The 22,069-nt window shown below is 37.7% G+C and overlaps 1 protein-coding gene and 1 long non-coding RNA gene across 2 annotated transcripts in view; one reads left to right on the top strand and one right to left on the bottom strand.

Moving 5' to 3' along the window:
- Positions 1-9,419: 9,419 nt before the first annotated feature.
- LOC108410068 (calcium-activated chloride channel regulator 1) overlaps positions 9,420-22,069 on the bottom strand; it is a 29,315-nt gene continuing 16,665 nt past the window's right edge. Inside the window, exons 9-14 of the mRNA XM_017680996.3 lie at positions 20,994-21,100; positions 18,842-19,057; positions 14,589-14,850; positions 13,381-13,551; positions 10,959-11,198; positions 9,420-10,041 (exon numbers count right to left, since the gene is read on the bottom strand). Of these exons, the coding sequence (XP_017536485.3) occupies positions 9,653-10,041; positions 10,959-11,198; positions 13,381-13,551; positions 14,589-14,850; positions 18,842-19,057; positions 20,994-21,100 (1,385 nt within the window). The 3' untranslated portion in view covers positions 9,420-9,652. The remainder of the gene's footprint in view (positions 10,042-10,958; positions 11,199-13,380; positions 13,552-14,588; positions 14,851-18,841; positions 19,058-20,993; positions 21,101-22,069) is intronic.
- The window catches only part of LOC140848923 (uncharacterized), a 57,140-nt gene continuing 46,155 nt past the window's right edge, over positions 11,085-22,069 (top strand). The window contains exons 1-3 of the long non-coding RNA XR_012130228.1: positions 11,085-11,220; positions 14,327-14,417; positions 15,112-15,194. This is a non-coding gene — a long non-coding RNA (uncharacterized lncRNA). The remainder of the gene's footprint in view (positions 11,221-14,326; positions 14,418-15,111; positions 15,195-22,069) is intronic.

Below are 22,069 nucleotides of genomic sequence, written 5' to 3'. Positions count from 1 at the left end.
TTAGAGTAGCCAAGAGTCCTTTCCATTTGGTCCAAAGATTTACTGGAAGGCAGCTAATTGTTTATACTTCAGAAAGTAACTCACAGAAAGCTCAGAACCAGCCCAACTTCAGATTATCCAGGAGCCAGTGCAGTATTGTTTTGTTGCTAAATTTTTCAATCCAGATCAGGTTCTGAAACTATCTGGGGAATGATTTCCTGAAGTCTGGAATGGTCTCAGGTGGGCACATGCATTAGGCTGTTCTGGGAGAATGAGTCTTAGCCAGTCTGATATTTCTCATTAGTATTTCTACTGTATCAGTTAGCTTTGATTATCTGTAATCAATCAGGAATAAATAACATGACTGAACTTTTCACTTAACTGACATCTAACTCACTAAGCAAACTTAATTTTAACTGATTTCATGCCTGTCTTTCTAAAAGGGAGTATATTGAGTAGGATTTATTGAAGATAACTTGGGTAATGTAATGGGACCTGAGTGAGTGCAGGTGCCAAGAATCCTTATGGATGCCCTCTGGTAGGCACCAAGACCACATACTCCCAATATTTAGACAAAAGGAGAAATTGTTATTGAGGCACACAAATATTTTCACAGAGAGAGAGTGCCAGATTTTCAATATTTTAGTTATGTCAAAAAAGTTCATATGGTTATTAGTTATGGAGCAAGGGAGTGAAATACAACAATACAAACTGCTAGACAAACAGGTTATGCTATATTAGCAGATTTGATCCACATGCTATCATTTACTTGGCTTCTTCTTTGAGTGTGTCTTGGTTTTTCCCCTCTGTGGCATCTTTTATTTACTGTTCAAATTAGTTTAGGTGCAAACTTGGGATCATCATTCTCTAAATCAACTTTTGGGGTCTCCCCTGGAGACCAATACAGTGTTCTTGGTAATCTGCTAATCTCTGTAGAGGTGTGTGGTGTTTCGTGGGCCTTTAGCTTGGGACAGTGGCCCCTGAAGGCACCAATGAATGTTGTCCGTATGCTGCAGAGGTGAATATTATCCATTTTCCTCATTTCTGGCTCTTTTCTGCCATCCCAATATCCATTCCTTGTTGCCATGTTGAATTTCTGGCATCACTCTTATGTTTTTTGTTTCTTAACATGTTTTCACTTTTGTCTGTGTAAATTGTTTCTCTTTTAAATGTACAGTCTTTGTTCTGATGACAAATAATATGTTTATTCTAAAAAAAAAGGGAAATATTACAAGGTTTGAAGAAGGAAATGTTAATTACCCATTATCTTATAGACACATTTTTTCTTAAGCAATTAAGAACATATTGTATATTCAGTTTTGTAAACATTAAAAACTGGACATATAAACATTCTACAGAATGACTGTTTTGGAATGAGAAGAAAGATGATGATGGAGGTGATGAGATAATAAATACTGACTTAGTAATTCCTCTGTGCCAGGCCCTGTTCTAGCCATTCTGCTTATATTCAATCAGTTAATATTCACCTCAGTCCTATGCTGCAAGACTGTTATTATTTCCACATTACAGATAAAGAAGCTATGGTACAAAGAGATAAGTAACTTGCCAAATGTTCCATAACTAATGAGTATATATATTTTTAAAGAATTTTCTTATATCAATAACATATTTCATAAATCCCATTTTAAGTGATGAGTAGAATTTCATCACATGAATACATCATAATTGACTATTATTGTTAGATAATGAAATTGTTCCCACTTTGGTTATCTTTCAGATAATGCTGTTATGAACATAATTTTAGTTATTTCCTCATGATGGATGTCTGGACATTAACTTATGTGTCAAGGGGTGAAGATTTTTATGAGCCTTGATATTGCCAGTTGCTTTCTAGAAATAAAATGTCCGTTTATAATTCATGCAATAGTATTTGAGAATATACTCCTCATTTCACTTTACAAGTATTAACATTTAAAGATATCTTTGTTAGCTTGAAAAGTAAAAATAGTGCTCTCTATACATTTTTAATTTTGTTAACATGGATTTTGTTGTTACCAGTCAATGGGTTTGCACATAAAAAATTTGGGCTAGAAAATACCCTCATTCTCAGATGAAGAAATTGATTGAACCAATTAATCCTAGTGCTTAGGATATTCCATTTGCTATTCTTGGTTACCTCTGTCACTGCTTTTTACTCAGGATCACTGATTCATTAGCAGGTTTGCATATTTGATATATGACTTTCCATATAGATCCAATCCCATCCACTAACAAAACCAAACAACAGTACAAACTGCTAGACAAACAAGTTATGTTATATTAGCAAATTTGATCCACATACTATCCTGCACTAAAACACAAACAAACAGGCAAGTTAGGCAATGAACTCTATACGTTAAATAAGCAAATTTGATTGACACTCAATTCTGGAGTTAATAGCTATGTTGAGAACACTCTTTTGCAACAATTCTTCTGTGAGTCAGCAGGGTTTTCCCCTAGTTTACTGGTTCATGGGTTTACTGTAAGTGTAGATAAGGAAGAAACACAGGACATTGAATTAAATGTAAAATATTTCCTGCATAGGGAAACTTAGCTACATGATAAAAAATTAGGTCTATAATGGGAGCATTTAAAAATTCTTTTCTGAAAAGTAAAATGCAAGGAAAACTGACTAATGTGAGGTTTTTGTTAGTTATGTCAGATAAAGTAAAATGCTATTAAAATTCCCCATACTATTATTCTAGAAATATTTACTGATCATCTTGTCTGGATCAGTTTCTTCAGTTCTACCTGCCTGCAAGTAGACCTCACTAATATAGAGATAGGCCTATGTACAGAGAAAGGTGGTTCAAAGTAGCAGAACTACCTGGGTTCCAAATGCTGACTTTGTCACTAACTAGTGGGTGACCTTACTCAGTTTGTTGGACCACTCTTTGCCTCAATTTCCTTATTTGTAAGATGTGGATAATAATATTACCAACCTCATAGAGTTTTTGTGAAAAAAGAATGAGATAATAGGGTATAGTAGAAGCTCTTACAGCAGTACCTGGCATACCAAGTGCCAAGTATTAGCTTTTCTTAATATTACTACTAAGTAATAACAAGTATTCTTGTTATTCCACTTATACTAATTATTATTACTAAGGAAATTTCCTTGTTTCCTTTCTCTTCATCAAGCTAATGTTTTATGAGAAACATTACTACAATTGCAACTATGTTTCTGGAGCCAGCCTGCGAATGAATCAACCTGCAAGAGCCTCTTGGCTATGGGGAAAAGAACACCTGACAATCTGAGGTTTGTGCAGTGTTGGCCCAGTTCATGCTTCTGTTTCAAGAGGGAGTTGGTAAACTGATTGAAGAGGTTGGTCTCCAGATTTCAACTCACTGGTTTACTTACTACTTGTCACTTACCAGTTGAAACTGCAGGCAGATTACTTAACTGAGCAGTAGCTGCCCATTGATGCAGGCTTTTGATATGACATTCCTTTACTTTAGAAGGCTGTGGTCTGGCCCTTTGCTGGCTGAGCTTCTCCCAGGGCTGCCTTCACAGGCGTGACCTGGGTAGTCGCATATGACCCTGAACTCAGAAAGGTCCTGTGCTTGGTTTAATGCTTTGCTGTAGTTGTTTTGAAATCTGAAACAATTTTGATTTGGAGCTTATGTTTTGTAAGTGAAGCCTGATGGGACAATGGATCATGTCTTTAAGTAGAAGAAATACATACAATACATGTGTCCACCCTTTCTAGCCACCCGATTTGCATAATAGCATTCAGGATATCCCATAAACACAGAATTTGGGTGGACCACTATGCGTTGGACTTCGGTGAGACTCAAAGTGAGTACACGGTAAACATGTTACATCTGCAAGGGAGTCGGTGGTGCCCTGACAGCCCTGAGAAGCTGTGCTCTTAGACCCAGAGCTTTGAACTCAGAAAGATGGCAGTGACATTCTAAGAAACACAGATGACCCAAAACTTAATCGTAGCCTTTCCTGTTCATGTTATTTCCCTTTGTTAATCAACTACTTATGTTGAAAATGATGACAGAAGGAAAGGGAAGAACAGGGCAACCATAGCTCCTCTCCCTTCCAGACTTTTGTCATTTACCAATGAGCCACAGGTAGCGACCATATAGCAAGATGTGAAGTAAGGACACTTGACTCAGTTTTGTCTGGTGTTTTGACTATTCTGGCAAAAATGGAATACATGTGCATGTATGTATAAGCTACAAAATACAAATTGTGTATTCCACAAGTTAAATGCTCATATTTGCATTTGAAACTGGCATTGTATAATATAAAGATAAATGGTAAAATTTGTAAGTCTTTTAAATTTGTAATTTTTCTTTATTTAGAAAAACTTTAAATAACAAAAACACCATGACAGATGAGAAAAACAAAGGGAAAAGCTTTCTATATTCTATATATATATATATATATTTCTATATTATTATATATATACACACACATATATTTATTTTAGTAGCTTCAATAGTATTTTTATTTTTTATATTAAATATATGTATTTAGCTTTAATAGCTTTATTTTTTTTTACTGCTGCTTGAACAAGGGATCCTACATATTTATGTTGCACTGGATTCCCCAAATTGTTGTAAGTAGCTCTGCCCTCTTCCTATGTAACTGACACTCCTTCTACGGTCTGCGTGGCCCAGAACTGATCGGGTGCCAGGGTCAGTTCTCTCCAGGGCAGATTGTATTAAAGGTGTGTGCACTTCAAGGCTGGAGTGATGGACAAAGGCAGCTGTTGATGTGTGTATGGGCTGCAGAGGGCACACCACGAGCATGAGGACCCTCGAGGTAAGGACAAGGTGGAGAGGGTAGGATGGAAAGAGGGTGCTCCATGGTCCATCTGTTCCTGAGCTGCCATGTTCCAGCATGACACTGACAAGAGGCCAGGAAGTTTAAATTTGAACCTGGCCTTCCTAGACACTATGAAGGTCTGTTTGTCAAGATAAGACATATACAGCTTTTAACAGCTTGTTAGCCTGATTTATAGTGTTTGTGTATTTAGATACATGATATGTGCTCTCCATTTGTACTTTTGTCTCAGGCCCTTCAAATATTAGGGGAAAGCCTGGATATGAGTATGTGAAACACTCCATGTTTGGCACTTAGTGAAAACCCAGTAAATGGTGGCTACTACCAGTACCAAATAATATGACCAATGATGATAGTAATAGTGTAACACCGTTCTCTTCTTGGTCAAGGCCCTGAAACCCTACTCACTGCTCCCTCCCCCTACACTTCTCCCTCACACACACAGTTGGTGGGGTGGTAGTATTCTGCTTTCCAACCCCCAGATACTAAAGCCTTGCTCTGCATAGATGGGCCATCTGAATCCTAATGTGCTGCCCTGTGTCCTGCAGCAACACCCCAGGAGTAGGGTTAGCTGTGGTCCTGTGCCTGCCTGGATCGTGCAAGAACTTGCTGTGCCCTCTGCAGTTTGTGTTGTGCTGTCCATTCTGTAGCTCATCACTTGCTTTTGTTTTTTTCCTAATGGATTTGGAATTACTTTTGAAATTTAGGAAAAGATTTACCTGTAGTGACAGTTCAAATAGGCTAGAAGACCATTTAACATGTTTCTCTTTTTGCATTGGGTGTCAGGAATTGGGCTAAATAGATTTTTCTCCATTACAATAACTGTGCTTTGCTTAGGCTTTCTAATTCAGTAATTTTCTGTCCTCATTATTTGATTCTTACCTGGATTGCCATCTTTGACTCTTTCTGTGAAATTTTACTGTAAGCCTCCTTGAACATTGTTTTGTTGATTTGTCTTCTCTTTCTTTGTCTTAATGAATCACTTTAACAAACATGCTTGGAAGTCTGAAACCATATAGAGTTATGTGGGGCAGGTATAATTCATTGAAGCCATATGTCAGGTAGTAGTGCTTATATGCACACTCTCTCTCCCTTATTCTTTTGCTGGTATTGATATCATCAGATTATCCTCAAGTGAATGAAAAGAATTAGATCCCTAGAGACGCTCCAGATTGCACTTGGCAGTAGATTTTGCCCAAACATGTAAGATGTAGTATTGTTTAGAGAAATGGAGTTTTGATTAGGGTTATTTTGCTCCTTTTCTATCCCTTAAAATTTTATACTAAACACATATATTTTATAGATTTAATAACATTATTTTTTACTGCTGTTTGAACAAGGGGTCCTTTATTTTCATGTTGCACTTGGTTCTCCAAATTTTGTAGCTGGCCCTGTCCTCTGTCTTTGGGGTGAGACGTGCCCTCCTTATTTTATACTTATAGCCAAGCACCACAAAAGTGGAAGCATCACTTCTTTTGATATAGATTAGCTACCAAACCATGGGCTCTTAAAATAGATGTTTTCCCTAAAATAGCACCTATATATTATGTGTTGTTAATTGTGCTTGCTTGTTTATATGCCGGATTGGCCATAAACTCCATAAAAGCCCAAACTGTGTCTGGCTTATTTTTACTCATTATATCCTTGGCGTCTACTATAGTGCTTGGGACACAATGTGGACACTTAAAAATTATTTGTTGAATGGATACATGAATGCCTTAGGCACACAAACAATATGCTTAATGCAAAGCTAGAATTTTGAGCACAGGTATAAAAAAAATAGATGAGGGAGTTAAAGGATTTGTTAAAAGGGGACTTGAGGTCATACACCAAGACATATAGAGCTGTATAGAGGAAATAATGGACTGGATAAAAAGAGACAATCAAGTGAAGAGAGGTCATCATGAAATTGCAAAACCTGTTCAGTGGGTTAGGAACTGAGTGATTCAGAATTAGGAGGTTGTGGCCAGAATAGGTTACTGGATGTTAAGGTTTCATAGGTGGAATTGTTTTAGACTATTACTAGGTCCAGATTGTGTCAAATGATATGAAATTGACAACATTCTCTCATTTTTTATTTATATAAAGGCACTTGCATGAGTTAATCCACTAGTTTGCTAAAGCTTAGTGGAGATGGGGTAAAGGTCAAAGAATTTTGAGGCTAAGATATTGACTGACTTATTCATATAGATTCTGATACAAGGCACAGTGATTTTAGGAGGTAATGGAGGAGAAGTGTTGTGACCCAGAAAACTGTCTTGGATGAGATGACAGTGAAGAGAAGGGGTGAAGGATGGCATGGATCAATAACATAGGATAAAGTCTTTTACAAAAAAAACAAAAAAAATGAGACCATACTAGCAATGGCCTTTGGAAGTTGCAAAGGATGCTTGGAGAATACTTCTCCCCACCCACCTCTGGTACTTGGGTATTAGAAGAAGGAGTTGCCACTTCTAGAAGAAAGGGAGCCTTCCAATAAAAGTTCAGGCTTGGTTAGATGAAGGAGGCAGAAAAAACATCCACAGAGAAGTGGGGTAAAGCTGTGGTTCTAGACGAGAAAGCCTAGGTAAGTCAGACCTTTAGTTGAAAGTCCTAAATTATCAAAATCTAGGGTATGTTTATCAGATCTACCTAATCAATCACTTAATTGACCTATCAGAAACTAAAGAAAATTAAGGTCATTGTAGGGTAATGATGTCATAAAGCAAAATTTTGGCTTATTTTTTCATATATGATAGTCCAGATCCATTCTGCAAGAAGCCGCTCTAAATCTGGAGTACCTAAGAATGTTTTCCTTTGTTGTTCTGTACTGTCTTATCTACATGTTGACATTTACCTCTTTTCTTTGAAGTAACATCACACATACCTATGCAGTTCTCACTATATCCCATGGTGCATTCCACAGAGTTCAACCAAATGGGAAATTCAAATCTCAACAACTGACAAAATTCTCCAGGTCAGCCCCATGGCAGCCATGTTCTATGGCACTGAGCTGTGGCCTTGGACTCATTTGTCCACACGAGGCAGGTGAGTGGCCCTCTAGTTAGGCATGTGCCCTAGTTTGGTTTTGTAATTTTCAGAACACTTCAGTCGGACCCTCTGTCTATTTGATTGGCATGCACTCAATAAATAATACTGAATTTTAGCACAGCAGTGTTTTCCTAGCCTCAGAACTTTCTGCTATTCAATTATTATAAGAAACTTGTGTGTGAGAAAAACTAGTCATAGAAAATGGCCTAAAGAACTTAGAATACAGTCACTCCAAAATTTATCTTTGGTGCCAACTTAAGAGCTACTTGCTAGACTTGTATTGTTTGAGCCCTTGTGTAATTGTCTTCTCTGAGAATGCTGGGTGTCACTTCATTGCAACAGCACAATTAAGTGTGATGGCAGTGAAGGATGTTGTGATCGGTGCTATATTAAACTTTGATTATTATATGACTGGTATTCAGGCTGCACAACTTAATATCTCAGTACCCAAATTACTGAAGATTGAAGATGAACCTTCACAGGGGTCTCAACTAGAAAAAGCCATGCTTCTCCTAAGCTTCTGGTTTGTTTTTCACAGTAGACTCTTAATTTTGTTAGTCCCTGTATATCTCCTTTGTTCTGCCTGCTCAAAATAAAATTTGTGTCCCAGCTGTAGCAATTGTATAAAACATTACAGTAAGCATTGGATATGCTGAACCTTCCTCTTGTTTTTATTATATATTCACTTTATTTTTTTGTTAATTCTTTTATAATGTAAATTCTGTTTTGAAGTAAGGAAAATCTACAAAGAAATAAATTTGTAGTTTATGTAGAAACAATCTCCTAGATATTTTGTTTTCAGTCAGAGCCGCCAACATCTTGAACTCATTATGTTAATGAGCTCAGAACTTGAAACACCTTTTCCAGGAATACTTCCCTTGGAGGCCCTGAAATCTGTGATTAGTCGTTAATGGGGACTGGCATACTGACAAGTCTATTTGGCTCCTTTTTACCTTTTCTTCTGCTTCCTCTTTTATCTGTCATGCCACTAGCCTCTCCCAACTTTATTCAGTTCTTTACGTGGTCCTCAAAAAGCTCCCTTTCCCAAGCACAGCTCTGATTATATTGGTCTCCTATTTTTAAAAATTCCTCAAATTGACTACAAGAAAAAGGCCGAATCATACTCATCTTTTTGTATTCAGGACCTAGTATAGGCCTGGGATATACTAAGCAGCTGATAAACGTTTGTTGAATGAACTGAATTGTATTATGTAAGATAATTCACATAAGGCATTTGTAGAGCATTTGGCACAAAGTACACAAGAATATTTATTCTTCAGTCACTTTCTTAAAAACCTGGACTGAACCTACCTCTTCCACCTCATTTTCCACCACTGTGGGTTTAAGCAAAAATCACTGGTTCTTCTAATTTCATGCATATAACATACAGTTCTTTGCCTGTTGTAGCCTTCATCATGCTGTTATATCTTTATCCTTATCCATCATCCTTGCCCAAATCTAGAGAAAGGAATGCATATCCTAGTGATGTTGGTCTAAATCTCCTCTGTAAGAAACCATGTCTTTTATATTTAAATAGTTTGACCTAGTTGGGTATTTCTGGCATCTTTCACATGCAACTACATGTTCTTTCTAATTGGCAAAGCTCTTAAAATGAATTAAAACTTAGTTCCATTTATTGAAGCAAGCACCTCTTCTTTCTAGTATTCAAAATCTTTAATAAATGACTCAACAGTGATTAAACTTCTGGATTTGACTAGTTTTATACATGTGTATCCAGTTGTTTAGCATTTTATTTCATTATAGCGCCCTCTACAGGAAGTCTAAAATACATTGTAGACATTTTTATAGTGAAAAGGATGGATTAATTACTTATCTCACAAAAACTTAGCCCAAGGCTACTGACAGCTGCAGTTCTCCTAGCCACTTCCACATAATTTTTAAAATGTGAATACCAGGAATGGTGCTGTTGATGTTAATATCAGGACAAGGCAAAGAAGGACTAGGTGTCTCTGAAGGAGTTGGTGGGGGAATAAACAAAGATACTCGTGCAATGTTGGAGATTTCTGACTTCAAGTTGACCTTATCAATAGCTTGAATAGCAATGAAGAGATCTGTGCCATTTTCAAAAGTGATATTTTCTGGTTTAAACACAAAGACTTCCTCAGAGTTGGCTTCCTTTGGGATGAGATCAGTAGTGTTCACTTGAAGTGAATCATTGAAGTTGTCTCTGAGTTCAAGAATATTTGTACTTATTCCAATGATATACTGGTGAGCTAAAGAAAAAAAAGGATATGAAGACATTAACTGTAGTTCTCAAGTCTTAAAGAAGTTTTGAAAGTCTGTTAGAAACTATATCACCATCCCATAAAGTTCCAATGAATAAATATAATTGATAGTCCATTTTTACAAGTGTTAGTATACTTTTTACATTCTTGTTTGTGTATCTTGACAGAGTGATAAATGCAAAGCTGGATCAGGCATGAGCTAAAGCTCATGCTCCGTATTTCTGGGCATAGTGCCTGGCTGAGAGAGGAGGTTGCTTAATGAGTGCTTATTTATATTTTGTTATTTATACAGGAGTTTTTGGTACCAGGCTTCTCAAACTTTAATGTGCATACACATCACCCAAGAATCATAAAATGCACTCTGGTTCAGTAAGTCTGGAGTGGGGCCTGAAGTTCTTCATTTCTAAGAAGGTGAATTTATCAATAGCTTGAATTGCATGAAGAGATCCATGCCTTTTTCAAAAATGATGTTTTCTGGTTTCTGTGATGGCCATACTGCAGTCCCAAGACTATACTTTGAAAGGCAAGTCTGGTAGGACCTAAGATTTCTGCCAAAGGACAGCTCTCCTGTATAGATATCTATGCCCTGTTCCCAATCCTCTCCATGACTCATGACTAAAAGTGGGAGTTCTTGAGAGACAGTTTGGCACGATTTCAGGAAAACACTGTGGATTGTCTGTTCCTGGTTGAAACTTCTTACAACTAAAGTAGGCAGGTTTTTCATATTCAAATCCTTTCATATTTAAAAATCTTAACCTTTCATTTCAGAGGACATTCAAGAGTCCTGCTGTCTTCTGCCCTCCATATGCATCACAGCACACCTGCTTTCCTCTCCTCCTCCTGCACTCCTGCTTGGCTGCTAAACTCCTCTTTGGAGTTTAGGGTCCATACCACATTCATCTTACCTCTTCCATAATCATAATCATCCCCAGGAGCCGTCCAAGTCAGATTAATGAGCTTGTCACCTTGGATTTTTGCCTTCAGGTCGGTGATTTGACACGGTGGGAAGAGATCAGGTATGGGAGCCTTTGGGACGTTGGAAGCCACAAATGAGCCTCCTGAGGATGTTCTGCTGAAGCACACTTGCTTTCCTTGGTGATCGTCCTTATTGATTTGAGGTCTTGGTGGATTCCATTTTACTTCACCTGCATTACATTATAATACCTGGTAAGCAACACCACTATAAGGCTATACCCTCCTACTGTTTTATTATCAGTTTACCCTCCCCTTTCCTTCCTTCTTCCCACATACAAAATTCATTTTAACTGTTTGTTGTAAAGATCCCAAATTGGTTGGCATCAGACAGAAATAAAGCAAAGAGAGAATCACAGTTATTTATCTCACACATATTTCCTGGATGTATAGTAGAATGACTGGTAATTTATTTTTATAACACTTGTCATGGAATTATTTCTTTTCCTATTTTTTTGCTTTTTGAGATCAATTTAAATACTACCTCTGTTTTAAACCTTTACACACTGCCTCAAGAAGTCTCTTTAAACTAAATGATATGGTTGATTTCATTATCTTTCCTATTTATTTGGTAATTAATCATCTGGGCCTTTAAAAATTGCCTTGATCATTTGTTCTGTGTGTTTTTTTTTCTCTTCCAACATGTTTGTATTTTATCTTTCTTATTAGATTGTAGATTCTCATGAAAAGTTTTATATTAGCGGTTCTCAAATTATATGCTTTTGAAGGACTTCTGATTTTGTCAATGAATACACAGGAATCTAGTTTTTGTAGCAATCCCAATTTCCTTCACATTCTTGTTGAAAGGTTGTATAAAAGTAGTCCTGGAATTCAAAGAACACCCTGGCCTGCTCAGTCAGTAGGGTTCTCTGATGGTCTCTTTAGTAAAACTATTCCATAATACCCTAACATGGGCACTATACAAAATTTATTTTCTCAGAAGCTTTACTGCTTTAGCCCTTAAAAATTTCATTTATAAAGACAGATTGATTTTTATACTCATTAATCTGGTCTTGGGCAAAGATGAAGTGGGTACTTCAGCAGGACATTTTTAGTATTCAGTTCACTAATACTGAATCAAAGGATGGAGGAAAGAACATGGCTTCCCCATGCCGAGCCAGGTGCTATCACTATTAGTTATGTGGTCTAATAACCCCTCTAGCCTCTAAAAATGAGATGGTTAGGAGAAAGCAATGTACTTACGTAGGTAAAACACTGAGCATAAGGTTAGATACAGCCCCTAAACCAATCCCCTCCTTGCCTTCCTCCCCTAACTCAAAAAGAAGGGCAAATGAGAATAAAATAAGCTGAAATACATGAAAGAGCTTGGGAAGCAATAGTGTCCTTTAAACCATTTTTTTTCTATGATCACCTTTGCATGAGGAGATATCACATGTCACAGAATTTTCCCTTTACTGAGCATAAACTCCAGAAAGAAGACAGTGGGAAGCTTCATGGAGGAGCTGCTCTTGTTACACATCAGCACTAGGAAAAGACCTGCCCAGGACAGAGGAGAGATTGACGGCCGAACGGTCCATCAGGGATGATCGTGGTCCCAGTTCCACCTCTAGGCCAGGACAAGTGTTCATGACCAAGAGTATAGTGGGGCTGTGGTTCTTGGAGCAAAATCTTCCCACCCGCTGACATGTGGGCTCGGTGTGCTGGCCAGGATTGTGGACATCTACTGTTCTTCCTGGTCTGAGCCAGAGGACAAATGAGGAAAGGAGGCAGTGGGCTTATGGTGACGCTGACATAGATAACAAGCCCGAATTTGTGTGTTGTTATTTTATGGAAGTACCAATATCATGGAGTTACATTACAGAATGTTTTAAAATTTATCAAAAAGAATAAGCACTTATTGGGCATTTATTATTTACCAGCAACAGTTTATTAGGTGCATTTCCTTGTTTATTCCTCATAACCATCCTATGGGGTAATATTATACCTACTTTCCAACTGAGGAAAGTGAAGCGCAAAGAGATTACCCAAAATACTGTATCTGGAAGAGGGCTGGCATTTGAACTGAGGCAGTCAAAAAACGACTTCCAATCTGTGGTTTTTAACAGGCTAGTTTGCCCTCAGAGGCCAGAGAATGATGTCTGGAGACATTGTTGATTGTCATGACTGTGAGTTCTGCTTCTGATAGCTGGTGAGTAGAGGCCAGGAATGATACTAGACTCCTACAATGCACAGGGCAGCCCTCCACAGCAAAGAATGATATGGCCTAAAATATCAATAATGCTACCTTTGGGAAACCCTGATTTAATCCTGCACCATTATCCACACAGACTTAATAGTTTCCCCTGATCCCAAGCCCTTTCACTTAAGCCAGGTGTGCTATTCCAGATTACTTACCATTCTCAATCCAGCCAGGAATGTACATGGCTCCATTCTGCTGGCGCATTGCCCTTTGGCTGGCTGCATTCTTTCCTCCCAGAGCCCACACTTTTGTACTGTATCTACCATTTGTATCATAAGCCGTAAAATACCTTGAATAGACACCGTCATCCTTAGTAGCATCAGCACCTTGTCGGGGAAATGAAGGAATTAATGAATATCCTAAATGTAACTGGACATTTGTATATTTCCAACTCATATGTGGGTTAAAAATTTTCAAAGCATAGATAATCCAGCATTATCTCCAGTAGTTTAGAACTTTACCTCTTGTGTGTGTTTGTGTGCAGTTTCATATGTGTACATCTTCTCTTCCTAAATTACTGTTTTTATTTTGGAAGTCAGAGATTCATATCATGTGTCTCTGTTACATCCAACACAGAACAAAGTAACAGTACAGAACTGAACGGAATTGCTGTATATTACAGGGGATGAAGAAATGTTATATGATAATTTTTCAAAAGTTCACAACTTCTCACCAGGGCAGATTTACAGATTTACAGGGCAGATTACAGGAATTCAGTTACAGAATTTGTTCTAATAAGGTTACTGCATCACAGTAAGCCTTGAAGTTCCTCCCAGAAGGAGCTCTCCTCTCTCTCCCCTGTTAGATCTCTTAAATACAAAAACAATGGGCAGGATTTTCACTTTGGGGGCAAGATAATATAGAGTCCATTAGATACAGGATTAACATATAACTGCACTCGAATCAGTCTCTGCTGCTTCAAATGGGAAAGCCTAATGTCTTCATCTGTAGTGTAGGGATAATATCTTGAAAGTGTGTGGTGAAGATGAAAATGAAGATATATATACATATATATATTTTCACACAAAAACCTAACACCAAGTAGCGATTGGTTTTCCTATTTAATTTAAATTTATTTAATTTTCATTCTTCCCTTTTTAGAGAGTGTGGAATACCCTCTGACAACTGCCTGGTGTCTCTGAGCATATTGAACTTGAGCCACTAATGTGTTTGGGCTGAGCAGAAGCTAAAGGTAGGCATTCTTCATGTTTTCCAATATTTTGAAATACAGGAATTGGGAAGCAGAAAGCTCTCCCAGCCAGACCCCCAGTGCTGGACTTCCTGCTTCTAACTGTCCTCACCAGACTGTTGCCTCCTGCTGTTCCCTGCGAAAGGTGCAGTTTTCAATTTGTTGAGTGGTTACCTGCTCCATTGTCCAGTAACTCCAAAGTAACTGTTTTTCCATTCACTGATTCTATCACGGCTGTGACACTGGCCCTGAGAATTGGTGAGGCTCCTTGGTGAATTTTTGCATAAACTACCATAGGGCTAGGGAATTTGCCTGTGTCTTTGTTCATTGTAGAGGTCACTGTAATTGGAGGCAAAGTAGCACTTGATGCACGAGAGGTAACAGTTAGAGTCAGAGTTTGTGAGCTTGCTTGCAGACTGTATTTCCAATTGCCAACCTGACCAAACAAATGGAGAGATTTCCAGTCAGTAACTGCAGGTGATACACAGACTTAACTTTAGTACCATGAACAGGTAGAGCCTGTCTGATGCAAACATATTACAAGCATATCTGAGGAGGTCTTTGATATTCAGTAAGCCAAGGAACCTTTGGTATGTTTGGACTACTACTTGGTTTTTGTTGTGAAAAAAATCCTAGGTGGGGAAAATAAAGCCAAAAAGCTTATGTCCTTATCATTGCCTTGCTTTTCTAAGAACAGGGTTCAATCGATGGGTTCCTGAGTTAGAGGAAATGGTTTCCATGATCCCAAAGCTTCAAGAAACACTTTGCGTCTTGACTAAGGTAATTTGAAGGTTCTCCCTTTAGTACCTGGGAGAAATATCACCAATTTCATTTCTCTTGTCTTTCTGTCATCCTGAGTGATTTCAGTTGGATGGAGAACTTTCCTTGTTCTTCTATTTAATACTGACTCTCCTTTTACCAACCACTCAATTAAAAAAGCTATGGTCAACTGAACAAAAAGACAACCTTCAGTATGGGAGAATATATTTGTGAGTGATTTATCTGATAAGAGGTCAACATCCAAAATATATAAAGAACTCATATGACCCAACACCAAAAAAACACAAATATCCCGATTAAAAAATGGGTAGAGGACCTGAACAGACACTTTCCTAAGAAGAAATACAGATGGCCAACAGGCACATGAAAAGATGCTCCATTTCATTAATCATCATGGAAATGTAAATCAAAACCACAATGAGATGTTCACTTCATACCAGTCAGAATGGCCACTATCCAAAAAACAAGAAATAACAAGTGTTAGTGAGGATGTAGAGAAAAGGGAACCTTCCTACACTGTTGGTGGGAATGTAACTTGATGCAACCATTGTGGAAAGTGGTATGGTGGTTCCTCAAAAAACTAAAAATAGAAATACCATACAACCCAGTAATTCCACTTCTAGCAATTTACCCGAAGAATACAAAATTCCTGATATGAAAAGATATATACACCCCTAGTGTTTATTGCTGCATTATTTATAAGAGCCAAGATATGGAAGCAACCAATGTGTCCATCAAAATGAATAGATAAGGAAGAGGTGGTACACACATCAACAAGAAAAAGCACAAAAATCAGATGATCATCTCAATAGATGTTGGAGAAGCATTTGACAAAATTCAAGATTCATTCATGATAAAATTGGTATTTTACAAATACTCAACAAATGGGTATAGAGAGCAAGTTCCTCAATATAATAAAGGCCATATATGATAAACGCACGGCCAACATCATGCTTAACAGCAAAAGCTGAAAGCTTTTCCTCTAAGATTGGAAACAGAACAAGGCCGCTTTTTTTCAATAGTATTGGAGGTCCTAACCACATCAATTAGACAGCACAAAGAAATAAAAAGGTTCCAGATTGGTCAGGAAGAAGTTAAACTGTCACTGTTGGCAAATGACATGGTATTGTATATAAAAACCCTAAAGAATCTACCCCAAAACTACTAGAACTAATAACTGAATTCAGCAAAGTTGCAGGATACAAAATTAATACACAGAAATCTGTGGCATTCCTATATACTAATGATGAACTAGCAGAAAGAGAAATCAGGAAAACAACTTCATTTACAACTGCATCAAAAAGAATAAGATACTTAGGAATAAACCTAACCAACGAGGTGAAAAACCTATACCCTGAAAACTACAAGATACTCATGAGAGACATTAAAGAAGACACCATTAAATTGAAATACATCTGTGCTCATGGCTAGGAAGAATATTGTAAAATGGCCATCTTGCCTAAAGCAATCTACAGATTCAATGCAATCCCTATCAAAATGCCAACAGCATTCTTCAACGAATTAGAACAAATAGTTCTAAAATTCATATGGAGCCACAAAAGACCCTGAGTAGTCAAAGCAATCATGAGAAGGAAGAACAAAGCTGGGGGATTATGCTCCATAACTTTAAGCTCTACTAAAAAGCCACAGTAATCGAAATAATTTGGTACTGGCACAAGAACAGACCCATAGGTCAATGGAACAGAATAGAGAGCCCAGGCATAAACCTACACATATATGGCCAATTAATACATGATAAAGGAACCATGGATATTCATTGGGGAAAAGACAGCCTCTTCAACAGCTGGTGTTGGCAAAACTGCACAGCTACATTTAAGAGAATGAAACTGGATTATTGTCTAAATGCATACACAAAAGTAAACTCAAAATGGATCAAAAGACCTGAATGTAAGTCATGAAACCCTAAAACTCATAGGAGAAAACATAGGTGAACATCCCTTGAATATTAACATGAGCAACTTTTTCCTGAACACATTTCCTCAGGCAAGGGAAACAAAGCAAAAATGAACTCATGGGACTACATCAAACTAAAAAGTTTCTGTATATCAGCAGAACAAAAAGGCATCCTACAGTATGGGAGAATATATTTGTAAATGACTTATCCAATAAGGGGTTAACATCCAAAATATATAAAGAACTCACATGCCTTAACACTCAAAGAACAAATAACCCAATTAAAACTATGCAGAGGGTCTGAACAGATGGCCAAAGGCACATGAAAAAATGCTCCACATCCCTAATTATCAGGGAAATGCAGATTAAAACCACAATGAGATATTACCTCACACCAGTTAGGATGGCGAATATCAAAGACAAGAAACAACAATGCTGGTGAGGATTCAGAGAAAGAGGAACCCTCCTACAGGTGGTGGGAATATAAATTAGTTCAACCATTGTGGCAAGCAATATGGAGCTTCCTCAAAAAACTAAAAATCGAAATACCATTTGACCCAGTAATTCCACTGCTAGGAATTTACCCAAAGAAAACAAGATTCCAGATACAAAAAGACATATGTATCCCTATGTTTATTGCAGCACTATTTACAAAAGCCAAGATAAGGGCCTCAGTATCCATCAGTAGATGAATAGATAATGAAGAAGTGGTACATATACACAATGGAGTATTATTCAGCCATAAAAAGAAAACAAATCCTACCATCTGCAACAACATGGATGGAGCTACAGGGTGTTATGCTCAGTAAAATAAGCCAGGCAGAGAAAGACAAGTATCAAATGATTTCACTCATTTGTCAATTATCAACAAAGCAAAACTGAAGGAACAAACAGCAGCAGACTCATAGACTCCACAAAAAGGACTTGTGGTTACCAAAGGGAAGGAATTGGGGAGGGTGGGTGGAGAGGGAAGGAGAAGGGAATTAAGGGCATTATAGTTAACATACACAATACAGGTAGGTCGTGGGGAAGGCAGTTTAGCATGGAGAAGACAAGTAATGACTCTATAGCATCTTACTATGCTGATGGACAGTGATAACAATGGAGTTGCAGGGGACTTGATAATATGGGTGAATGTTGAAACCAGAATTGTTGCTCATGTGAAGTCTTCATAAGATTGTATATCAGTGATACCTTAATTAAAAGAAGAGGCGGTACATACACACAGTGGAATATTTTTCAGCTATAAAAAAGAAATCTTGCCATTTGTGACAACACAGAGAAACCTAGAGGGTATTATGCTAAGTGAAATAAGGCAGATTGAGAAAGACAAATGCCATATGATTTCACTTATTTGTGGAATCTAAGAACAAAACAAAACAAAATGAATAAACTATCACTGAGAAGTGACTGGTGGTTAACATGTAGGAAGGGTTGGGATGGGTGGTAGAGAGGTGAGGGAGATAACACAAAAATTCTCAATCATAATATAAGTTGGTCACAGGGATGGTAGTACAGCATGGAGAATATAGCCAATGATACTGTAACACCTTCCTATGTTGACAGATAGTAACTGCACTAGTGGGGGTGAGGTGGGTAACTGTTGAACCACTGTGTTGAATACTTGAGAACAGTATAAGAATGTGTATCAACTGTACTTTAATTTTAAAAAAGCTATAGTTATTCTATCAAAATGTTATTTTATTGTGAGAAGGAAAAAGCTGACTCGTTACCTGGGCAGTGCCTGGAATTTGGAGGTAGGCCATTTTGGTGTTTGTGTCCACTACAAAGCCACTTTGTCTCTTTCCACTGGGGTCCCAGAGAAGGATCTGGGGAGGCTGTGTTGTCCAGGTGATGAGGAACAAAGTGTCATTTCCCACAGTGCTGTCCACAGTCACTGTCCCGTTCATCCACTGATTGTTCTGAAGGATTGATCCCTTACTCTCAAGCTGTTAAAAAAACAACTCTTTACTTTCCAGGGAATACAGCTCCTATCACATAGTTCCTTCTATTCTGCCCCCCAACTCCTGCTTGTCCAATTAAAGAGCCTTCAGTGATGCCTGAGTCCTTGGTTTGATATTTAGGACTTAAAATTATGATCCAGCTTGCCTTTCTAGCCTTAGCTTCAACAATGTTTATTCCTACACTCAAACCAGACCACTTCCCTAAAGGATCCTCATGAATCCCTGACTCTAAGACTTTATCATATTCTCTGAAATCTGTATGTTTATTCCACTTGTCTAAGCCTTACCTAGACTCCAAGATTCAGTTCAAATGTTACTTTTTCCATGATGCTTTCTCTGATGTCCATCTCACCAACTGCAAATAATCTCTCCCTCCTACTGTAGAATCTTAGTTTCTGTCAGCCCTTTGATATTCTCAAATTGTGTTTTGCTTTATACTAACTGGTATACACAACTCATCTCATTTGCTAGACTATAAAGTCTTATTTTCACCCATGTATGGATTATTTGAATTGCCAATAGCTAATTGCTAGATCAAGTATTATTGCAGTCCCTGTAAAGATAAATGAAATGAGTCAAGGGCCTAGGCTGATTTGTTTTTTGGAGTAAAATGAATGAGCCACAGAGAAGGGGTTGAAGTAGGGAAGGGTTAACAAGACTTCTGTGAAAATGTGATTTTGAGGATTATCTCCTACATATTTACTGTCCTTAAATTGATATCTATCAGATGATAGGGTGGCCTAGTCATGGAACTGGACTTTCTAGTTCATAGGTAGATTACAATGTTAGATGTAGAGAAAGTGAAGGGCTTTTAAATCTGATTTATTGTGGCAGGTGGGCAATGAGTCCTGCTTATTTCTCTCTCTTTGTTAGGTCCCTTTAACTCAAAAGTAATGGGCACAAACTGCTTAACTGTGAACTTGTCCTTTCATCAGTTTAATAACTTTTCTAAGACATATTCCTCTCATTTCCTAAACATGTTCTTGAGTTTAATTTTCTAAATCTGAACTAGGATACTCAAATGAGTACAATTGCTGTCTTCCTTGATTGAATAAATACTACATTGGTAGACCAAAAAGCCTATTGTTTTGAAATTTTGTCATTATTTGGCTTTGACGTTATATTATTTCTATACCTTTATCCAAACATTCACAATAAAAATCATAATTCACACAGGTATGAGTACTCATCATTCGTTCTTCACTTTAAAAAATCCAAGTGAGTAACTTTTGCAACTATTAGACAAAAGCATTTAAGATACATTTGTCTTTTTTTTTTAAATAGTCCTAAGACTTTTGAAAGAAAATTTGGTTTTCTTGAAATTTTAGAACCAGAAAGGCCCATGAAAGTTTTTTGGTTTATATCTGGCTGAGAAATGAAGGCCCAGAGAAGTGAACTTCTTTGCCCATTGCTACAGACCCAGGATGAGGATCCAGGTGTCTGGACTGACACCATGGGCTTTTTGTCATACAAAGCACTTCCTATCCACTGTATAAAAATCTTGGCAAATATTAAGGATTTGAGGTAATGGAAAAATAGAGCAAGTAATCCCTCAACACTTGTCCCAGAAAATTTGTATTGAGATGATCTACTTTTAAGAAAATTCTGAGCCAAATATATTGCTATTGGTGCCACTTAAGAGATGTTAAAAAATAAATCTTGGACCCGTTACAGTTTACGTTGCTAATTTCTATGAGGCAGTCACAGTATTGTTTCCAAACAAGTAAACACTAATTCACTAACTGCCTTGTTTAAATGAGTTGTGTTGTGTTTTAGGAATAATGTCTAATAGGCTGAAAGTTCTGTATTTTACTTTTAATTCACTACTAGAAGAATGTAGATTTAAAACTCTTGGTCATTAAACTCTCCATTGGCTGTATTTATTTATATACATGAAAAACCAAAGAGTGAGAACTCTGACCTGGACAGAGCGCTGGGAGGCAACTCCATTTCCTGACGAAAGGGCCCCAAAAGCATCAATGAGGCCATTGTTCTGAGCCTGATCTGAAGCATATGTCTTCAAACCTCCTAAAATGCAATTATGTTATCAGAAGTTATTCTCTAGAAAGCAAGTATTTGCAACATTTTAGCTATTAATAAGATAGCAGAATACATAAAGTAAATGTGCTATTGTGTTATTAAAGTATTAATTGATTAACATCAAATAGGTGTCCAGATTAACTCAGAAGTCAATATTAATTTTTTAATTCTACTAAATAATAGCTTCAGCAACATCTTAGTCATTTGGCTACGTCAACTGTCTGCAAAGCAGCCGTGAATCTCTGATAGGCCAAAACTAATTTCATATTTTAGAGGTCATTCACTTTCATAAGAGAGAACCCTTTAAGCCTTACTCTAAGCCTATTGCTTTCTTCTTATTTTAGACATAATCCTAGCAAGTTTGACTTTTGAGTTTTCTCCTAAATCAGAAAAGATGTATATGTTACAACAGCCAAGAAATAAGAGCTGACAAGGGCTAGTGATAGAAAAATACAATATGTAGTAAAAATGAGGTTATACACCAGGCCTGGCAGTCTCGGTCTATTTAGAATAGGTGTAACTAAGATAGTTGATGTGAAAGCACTTTTAAACTATTAATGCCATCCAAAGTCTAAGGGAAGTATTTTGGGAGCGCTGTTGGTGCCTCAGTTGGATACCCTTACTAGGCCCCTCTCTCTCCGCAGCTGCTCTAAGTGTTCACTCCTAACAGCTTATAGCTGCCTCCTCCTCCAGAGAATCGCCTTACCAAAAGGGGCCACCACGTTAGACAAAGAACATGTGCCTCCCTTCTGCCCTGCCCTGACAGTCCACAGCCACTGACCGACAGACACAAAAGGTCAGCCCTGCTGCCTCAAGATGGGACCAAGCCTGTGATGCGGTTCTAAATGCAGAGCCTGCTGTGGGGTGAGGCTTAGCTAGATTCTAAATCCACATCTGTGCCTAGGTGCTTCCCCGGCCCTACCGTACTTCCTACTTTCCCTTTCTCCTGAGAGCGCT

This window comes from Manis javanica, chromosome 4 (assembly GCF_040802235.1).
Source record: "Manis javanica isolate MJ-LG chromosome 4, MJ_LKY, whole genome shotgun sequence".
Lineage (NCBI taxonomy): Eukaryota > Metazoa > Chordata > Mammalia > Pholidota > Manidae > Manis > Manis javanica.
This window is presented reverse-complemented; position numbering and strand designations above follow the sequence as displayed.